At 38.7% G+C, this 8942-nt stretch overlaps 1 protein-coding gene across 1 annotated transcript; it reads left to right on the forward strand.

The window, feature by feature from the left end:
• The first annotated feature begins 611 nt into the window (after positions 1–611).
• LOC145949518 (uncharacterized) lies at positions 612–8634 on the forward strand. The gene is made up of 2 exons (XM_083059520.1): positions 612–5379; positions 6914–8634. Exon 1 carries the CDS (start codon positions 1975–1977, stop codon positions 2752–2754), a length of 780 nt encoding a protein of 259 aa, XP_082915646.1. The 5' UTR covers positions 612–1974; the 3' UTR covers positions 2755–5379; positions 6914–8634.
• Positions 8635–8942: the final 308 nt, after the last annotated feature.

The raw sequence follows: 8942 nt of genomic DNA on the forward strand, positions 1-8942 counted from the left end.
CGGCCGTACTGAAGTTTTTGAACTTCAGTACGGCCGTACTGAATTCAATACGGCCGTACTGTAGTTCAAAACTTCAGTACGAGCCGTATTGATGTCAGAGGCCGTACTGCGCCTCACTCCTATATATAGGACGTCATTTGGACGTCATTCCACAGATTTTGACACTTTTTCCATACTTTTGGACCCTCTTGCTGAGTATTCTGGGGTTTTTAAGCAGTGTTCTACCCTAGAAGTCTCTCCGAGAGCCGATCCGACAAAGTTCTTGAGTTCTGAGCATTTAGCTTGAGGATTCGAACTAGTCGAAGGGAAATCTTTTTGATTTCCATAGTAAAAATTAATCTTTAGGGAAGGAACGAGCGAGCGTGTAGTGGGAAGGAGCGCCAAAAAGCCTCCTAACGTCTGTTTAAATATATAAAAGCACGCTTCAAAGGTTTCTTTTCCAAATCCCTTCTTTTACCGCTTTCTGATTGTTGCATTGCATATTTAGAATTTTCATCATGTAAATATTTCGCTTATAATCGTTTCTAATAAATAGGGGTAATTTAGTAATTTTACACTGTTATTTATGAAATAATCCGTCATAGGGAACCCGAAAGGGGCGTTGTGGGGTGCTAACACCTTCCCCGCACGTAACCGACTCCCTTACCCAACTCTGGTTGTAATGGCCAAGGTTGATTTGCGCAAATCAATTGCCTTATCCCTTTTTCCAATGTTTTGAGTAAAACATTGGTGGCGACTCCAAGAACCCTTCTTTTTGCGAAAACCACTAATCCATCGAGGGTCCCGCTTGGGATTAACATGGATTGGTGAAATCATTTAATAAAATTGTTAGTTCGATGAGGTCTCAGTTTGAGAATAAGTCGTTCTAACAATCCATCATTTTTTCCAAACTTAAAAAAGAGTCCGACCATCGTCGCGAATGCCAAGGTCCGTTTCGGCGGGTGGCGACAGATGGCGACTCCACTGGGGAAGCCTCGAGAGTCAGTCCCATTTAGTGATGGATTATTTCTAAAATAATAGTTTAAAATTACTTCATTACCCCTCGCTTGTATGATAATATGTTTTATCTATGTGGCTTTTAATAACTGTTGAATGTTTAAATTTTTGCAATTGTTTGAAATAAAAACTGCACACAAACCTTTGCACACAACAGTTCCCTCTATACCCGGGGGCATGAGTGGAAAGCCATAGGGAGTGGATGTTAGTACGGCCGGTTGTCGAATGGGTCTATAGGTGCCCGTAGACCGTTGTCGGAAAGCATCACTCAAGGTGATAACCATGAACTCAAGTCCGACAGTGCGTTGGAACTTTCCATCGACTTACGACGAGAGGGATTGAGTCCCTATAATGGGGGCACCTTGGGGGCCTCAGACCAGTGAGAACAGTTAGAACCTCCTTGAATATGCACTTTTCTGCAGGATACCCCTACCTCGTGATTCGCTCGTGACTGTTCGTGGATGAGTGAATTGTTTGTGTATAGGTCTATGTGACATTGTTTGTGCATTAATAATAAACCTCGTGATAAGGTCTAAGAATAACCCCCATGCATGAAAAATGTCATGACATGAGAGGAAAGACCATGTGTGAAAATATAATAAAAGTAAGGAGCATGTGCATCATTACCAATAAGACATCATGCATCCTCATAATCATTCATTTTAGGCTCACCAATACCCCTTGACATGAGTGAAAGAGACCCACGACTATTGAGATTCTCCGTTGGGGAGAGGTCATAAGTCAAGGAGGGTGATAAACCTCCGTCTTAAAAAGGCAGCGCCTTAAAGATGGAGGGTTACCAAGCTCATGTCAAGTGTGTATTCATTCCATAAATAAACTAATTAGATTAAGTATTCATTTTAGAAAGTGGCTGGTCATCTCTCTGTCCTCACGCGCGCACAGAAACTCAAGAAGATGGACGCGTTGGAGGAACAAAATAAGAAGCTTACAGCCGAGCTCTCACAGCTCAAGGAGTAGATGGCGCAAATGATGGAACTCATGCGTCACCAAAACATGCACGGGGCTCACCACAGTGACCATGAGTCCCATCATGAGGAGGATCATGAGGAAGAGCAAGACCCTCCGCGAGCTGTACCCCTTGGGGCGGGGATTACAATTAGAGAGCCCGAGATTTCAAAGGAGCAATTCCACGCTCTCGAGGACCGGCTGAGGGCTATGGAGGGGCATGATTTTGATATCAAAGATGCCGCCGACATGTGCTTAGTGAGGGACATCCAATTCCCTCCCAAATTTAAAGTGCCCGATTTCCCAAAGTATGTGGGATCGACTTGCCCCAAAAGTCATCTCACTATGTATTGCCGAAAAATGGCTACATATGCCACTAATGAAAAGCTCTTAATCCATTGCTTCCAAGAGAGCTTGGCTGACACCGCACTCAACTGGTATATGCAGCTGGATGGGAATCAGGTGCGTACATGGAGGCAGTTGGCCGACGCATTTCTCAAGCGCTACAAGTATAACATCGACCTAACACCCGATAGGTCCGATCTTCAAGCCTTGAGCAAGAAAAATGATGAATCCTTTAAGGCGTACGCCCAACGATGGAGGGAATTGGCAGCACAAATAGAGCCCCCGCTGTCGGATAAGGAGACAGTGTCCCTATTTATAAACTCGTTGACCAGTCCCTATTATGACAAGATGATAGGGAACACGACAACGCTCTTCTCGGACATCATCACCATTGGAGAAAGAGTGGAACAAGGGCTGAAAAGCGGGAAGCTAGCTAAGCCTTCCTGATGGAATCATGCCTAGGAAGGCAAGAGGTGACATATTGAAGGAGCCAAGAGGAGTTGGTTAGACATGAAGGTGTGGGCCAGTCAAGGCCCATTGGGCCCGATGGGCCTGGGAAGGCCCAAGTTGAACTTTTCATGGGCCATATTTTGTTATAGCTAATTTCATATGTTTTGTATACATGATGTTAGTATAGGTATCATATATTTTGGTCTTGTATTTTGGACCACATAGAATAGCATTTTAGGTTTTAGGCTAGTTAGGCCTAGTTTTGGGCTTCATGGGCCTTTGGGCTTTTGGTACCCAATATTGGGCTCATTTTCATTCTTGTAATTTTTCCTTTCCATTGTATTTGTTTGACCATTGTATTTAGGTCATTAGATTAGGAATATACAAGAATTACTTAAATAGGTAAATTAGGTTAAACTAGGTTTAATTTGGAAGTCATTTAAGTTACATTTGAGTCACATGTTTAGCACCATGGGTGGCTGAACATGTGCCACTCAAATTAACCCTAAATAACTCTCAAATCAAACCTAAATGCATGTAGACACCTAAATTTTCGGACTAGCACATGGGAGCCAAAATTTGAATTCAAATTTCAAGTTTGAATTCAAATTTCAAGTTTGAATTCAAATTTTGGGCGCCACATGTAGCCTTGGATTTAGGCGCCCAAAGTTGCACACTTGGAACCCTACTTAAGTGATTCTTCCACTCTTTGTATTCACTTTTGAGATTAATAAAATTGGAGAGCTTATTCAGCCCAATTTTCTCTTGAGAGTCACCGAAATTTCTCACATCAAAAGCCATAGGAGAGTTCATCTTTTCCTTCTCTTTGAAGTGAGGAATCCTTTGCTCCTTAAGCTTGGATGCTTCCATCCAAGGCTTAAGCCTATTCCAACCGAGAATCATTCTTCTTCAAGTGTTCATAGCTGCGGATTCAAGTCTCCTTTGAAGAGATCCAAGCCTAGGCAAATCCAAGGAGAAGAACATCCCTCACTTCTCCTAGTATTTCCATCATTTTTGGTATCAAGAGCAAGGTCTTCAAGGAGATAAGTGTTCTTGAGTTTTTGGTCCGAATATTTTGTGTTCTTTGTGTTGTTACGTTTGTCTTAATTGAGTTTCAATTCGGATCTATATTTTGATGCTATTGAGTTCATAGATCCATTGTTGATTGTCTTGAATTTTCTTCCATAATCAACTTGTAGGAACTATTTGCTTTGTGCTAATTTTGAGTTTATTTTGAGTCTCTCCATTCCTTGTATGTGTCCGTGATTGGACCTCATGCATTGCATTTAGATTTTGTTTTTAAATCTTTGTTTTGTCTTAGAAGTTTGTGTTTAGTCCTTACTTGTTGCAAATTCCTTGAATAGCATGTTTAACCTAGTTTTATTTTGAGTTTTGTGTCCATATATTGCTTTCGGTTTACCTATTGTTCTTGCCTCCTATATGTGCTTTTTCTTTTGCCTTATTGTGTTCATAACTTGCTATTAGTTCTAGTAAGTTTCTTTAGAGTTAGGTTTCCATTGTGTCTTAAGTTTTCAAATCACATTTCCATTGAAAAATCTTATAAAAAATTTTGTGACTCAAAATTTCAAGTGCTTAATCTTACTTCTAGTGCACTATCTTTTGGATTCAAATTTTAAAAAGTAAATAGGCTGAAAACAGAGACAAAAACAGAGCCTAAATCAAAAGGAAAGTACAAAGATTCAAAGAAGAAAAGTGTACAAAAGAATCCAAGACAAAACCTAAAAACTAGTGCACTAGTTTCCTTGTTTTCACTTGATTTTTGTCTAACTTGTAGTCACGGTTTCTATAGCTTGGAATCTTAGAAAAATTTGAAACAAAAGGCAAATATACTCTCTGGACTCTTAACTTGAATATAGAAAAAGAAAGAATTAAAAAAAAAAATTAGAGAAAGCATTTTAAAGGAAAAAGCCGAGAGGTGTACATTGGTGAAAAATCACTTGATTCCTTGTTATTGTTTTGACTACTATTTGTTCTATACTTATCCAATTACTTTCAAAAAAAATTTGTTTTGTTCATCTACTCTAGTACCTATCTAGTAACATTCCTAACTGAGTGCTAGCTTTATTTGGAGTCTTATTTTCCAGTTTTACTTGTTGAACCTCTTTGAGTCTTGTCATATATGCATATTACTCTTAACTTTTGGTATAAGCTTTCCAAATTGTGCTTTATTGCTTGTCTAGTTTTCTTTCAATAATTTCCCTGTGCTGGAAGTGGCCTCAAATCCTTGCTCAAGGATCAAGCATTGCTCAACAAAGAGTAGGAAAAGTTTGGACACTAAGACCTAAAAATTTGACCTAAATTAGTGACCAAAACTTCTCCTAAACTTCCTTCACTTGAGTGACCATTCCTTTCACTTTGTGAGGCAGCCACCATTAACCTCTTTTGTTGTGTTTCTTTGCAGGTCCAGGAGCATTAAATTTGAAGGATTAGTGGCGGATTAATACACTTAAACAAGTGTTAGAAAAGTGAACACAAAACCGTCACTAATTGGTCACCAAAACCGCCATTTATTGCTTTCTAGGCTAGTTTAAATTTTGCAATCTCTCTTGTATTTTAAAATCAATTTGGAAAGCTTGGAGGGAGTATTAAGAAGCTGGTCAGGTATATCTAAATCCTTGTTAGCATCCTCACGTGTAGTGCTAGTGGAAGTGGCTTGGAAATTTCATATGTTTCAAGCTTCCACTTAGGGAACCCGACTAGTTACTTATCTTGCTTCCTTTAAGTTCTTTATCTTTTAATTGCTTTATTTTGCTGCCTTAAAACGTCTAGACTTGTCTAGTTTTACTTGTTCACGTTTAGTTTAGTCTCAAAAACAAACAAATTGTGAAAAAGCATTCAAAATTTTTGTGAAAAGTTTTGGAGAATTGGAGATACCACAAAGGAGTTTAGTGATTTCCACTTGAAAAGGCTTGGTTATTAAGTGGCTCTTTGTAGCTCACCTCCCTTGATAGTGCAACTTGTACTCTTAGACTTCCAAGTGTTATTTTCATTCCTAGAAAATACCAAAAACATTTTATAACTTTTTGCATAGCATATACAAAAAAATTATTTTGTTTAATCATGAGAAAATATTTCTCAAGTGGTAGTGAATTAAGCTCTCCAAAAGGTTTTTCACATTCTACTCAAAGGCTTAAATCACTAACACCTTTGACAAAGCAAGAAGCTTTAAAAAAAGAAAAAGAAAAACTTGAAAAAAAAGCACAAATTGCAATTTTAGAGGAAGAAATTCACATTATTAAACAAAAGAGAGAAAAACTTTTAGCAAAAGAAAAATTGAGAAAAACAAGAGAAAAAGAAAGAAAAAAGGCATTGCTCTTAGGGAAGAGTAAGGAGGAAAATAATTCCTCTAAAGGACTTGTGAGTGAAGAGAGTTGTTCTACCACTAAAATTCATTTACAAAATACTCTCTTCATAAATAAAGACCTTAACTCTTACCCTAATCTTACCACTAGTCATGAAGTAGAGATTCAAGAACAAATCATTCTAAAGAAAAATGAATCTCAACTTGAAGATGTAGTGAAGAAGGAGTGGACTACATTTAGTTCCACTTCTTGTGCTACTTCCTTGGAGGTGCCCAAGGAAGATAGCCTTCCTCTCTTTAGGAATCCTTCTACCATAGTTGTTCTAATAAAGCACCCAAATTTTGGAATATATTGTTTGATAGATACATCTTGTCATATTTCATATTCTATTTTTGATCTTATGGGAAGTTCATCTTTATTTGAACTTAATTTGCACCCTTCCCTACAAGACAAAAATAGTTTATATGAGTTTTCAAGATTTTCCAAGACATTTTATCTACCAAACAATATGATTCAAAATTGTTTAGGACGTTTTCTAGTATTCTTTTCTTTATATTTTAGGAAAAGCCTAGGCTACCATTTAGGGTATTTTAGGCAAGATATTGTAGTGTTTAAAAATCATTCTTTTCATTGTCTTAGTCATAGTGTTATTACATTCTTAGGTTTTACTTCTAGGTTATGCTTAGGAGAGGAGCCTATTTCTACTTTTAGGGAGTCTAATGTTGATAGTTTATTTTTTCTTAGGCTAGATATAAGGACTCCTCTTAGGATCCATAATCCATTTTCTCATCATAAACATGTCACCTCTTATACATGGTTTGTTGTGTATGTAGGTGATGTTTCTTATTCCATGCATCCTCGTGATTTGAGGACAAATCCTTTTCAAGAGGGAGGGGATGATGGAATCATGCCTAGGAAGGCAAGAGGTGACATATTGAAGGAGCCAAGAGGAGTTGGTTAGACATGAAGGTGTGAGCCAGTCAAGGCCCATTGGGCCCGATGGGCCTGGGAAGGCCCAAGTTGAACTTTTCATGGGCCATATTTTGTTATAGCTAATTTCATATGTTTTGTATACATGATGTTAGTATAGGTATCATATATTTTGGTCTTGTATTTTGGACCACATAGAATAGCATTTTAGGTTTTAGGCTAGTTAGGCCTAGTTTTGGGCTTCATGGGCCTTTGGGCTTTTGGTACCCAATATTGGGCTCATTTTCATTCTTGTAATTTTTCCTTTCCATTGTATTTGTTTGACCATTGTATTTAGGTCATTAGATTAGGAATATACAAGAATTACTTAAATAGGTAAATTAGGTTAAACTAGGTTTAATTTGGAAGTCATTTAAGTTACATTTGAGTCACATGTTTAGCACCATGGGTGGCTGAACATGTGCCACTCAAATTAACCCTAAATAACTCTCAAATCAAACCTAAATGCATGTAGACACCTAAATTTTCGGACTAGCACATGGGAGCCAAAATTTGAATTCAAATTTCAAGTTTGAATTCAAATTTCAAGTTTGAATTCAAATTTTGGGCGCCACATGTAGCCTTGGATTTAGGCGCCCAAAGTTGCACACTTGGAACCCTACTTAAGTGATTCTTCCACTCTTTGTATTCACTTTTGAGATTAATAAAATTGGAGAGCTTATTCAGCCCAATTTTCTCTTGAGAGTCACCGAAATTTCTCACATCAAAAGCCATAGGAGAGTTCATCTTTTCCTTCTCTTTGAAGTGAGGAATCCTTTGCTCCTTAAGCTTGGATGCTTCCATCCAAGGCTTAAGCCTATTCCAACCGAGAATCATTCTTCTTCAAGTGTTCATAGCTGCGGATTCAAGTCTCCTTTGAAGAGATCCAAGCCTAGGCAAATCCAAGGAGAAGAACATCCCTCACTTCTCCTAGTATTTCCATCACTTCCCAATCATTTGAAGCTAAGAAGACCTATGGGAAGAAGAAGGAGGGAGGAGTCAATGCCGTAACTATTTCTTCATCTTCTTCCACTTCGAAGTCGGGAAAGTTGCAATACAACCCTGTGAAGAAGTTTGATAAACTTCCGACCACGTATAGCGACCTCCTACCGAAGCTAGTGGAAGCTCATCTTCTAGCTTACATTCCACCAAGGAAAATTGATCCACCTTACCCCGATTGGTACAATCCGCAAGACAAATGTCTATACCATTCGGGGGCACCGGGGCATTCAACGGAGAACTGTAGAGCTCTCAAATATAAGGTCCAAGACCTTATCGATGCTGGGTGGATCACTTTTGATTCGACAGCGCCCGATGTGAGCAAGAATCCTCTGCCGAAGCAGGAGTAGAGAGAAGAGCAAGCCACGATAGGGCCCCTCCACATTTTTCTTTTCTTTCTGGGACTCAAGATCAGTACCCGAGATCATGAGATCCTTTTCATGTAAATAAGGGTTTTTTGTACAGTTTTTTATACATATCAATAAAGAGGCATTTTTCACACATCATTCTCTCATTTGTTCTTTTCTCTCTTTCTCTCATTAACATTAATAATTCTAAACCAAAAACAGAACCAATAAAACAATTATGTCTGTGATTGTTCGCTCCGACCGGGATCCGAAAGTTGAGGGTGAATGGGTTGAGTTGGACAGTGATGAGGAGACCATCTCTCCAGATCTGCAAAGACTGCTAAATCAAGAAGCTCGTCTACTCCAACCGTATCAAGAGAAATTGGAGGCCGTGAATTTGGGGCAGGGCCAAGAGATAAAAGAGGTCAACATTGGGACCCATATCAGTGATGAAATAAGGGCACAATTGATCCAATTGTTAAGGGAATATAAGGACGTATTTGCATGGTCGTACCGTGATATGCCCGGTTTGGACACTAACATCGTC

This window comes from Cajanus cajan, chromosome 7 (assembly GCF_000230855.2).
Source record: "Cajanus cajan strain Asha chromosome 7, NIPB_CcT2T_4, whole genome shotgun sequence".
Classification (NCBI taxonomy): domain Eukaryota; kingdom Viridiplantae; phylum Streptophyta; class Magnoliopsida; order Fabales; family Fabaceae; genus Cajanus; species Cajanus cajan.

Coding starts and splice junctions, on each gene's coding strand:
- LOC145949518 (XM_083059520.1), top strand. CDS start 1,975: ATGGCGCAAATGATGGAACTCATGCGTCACCAAAACATGCACGGGGCT.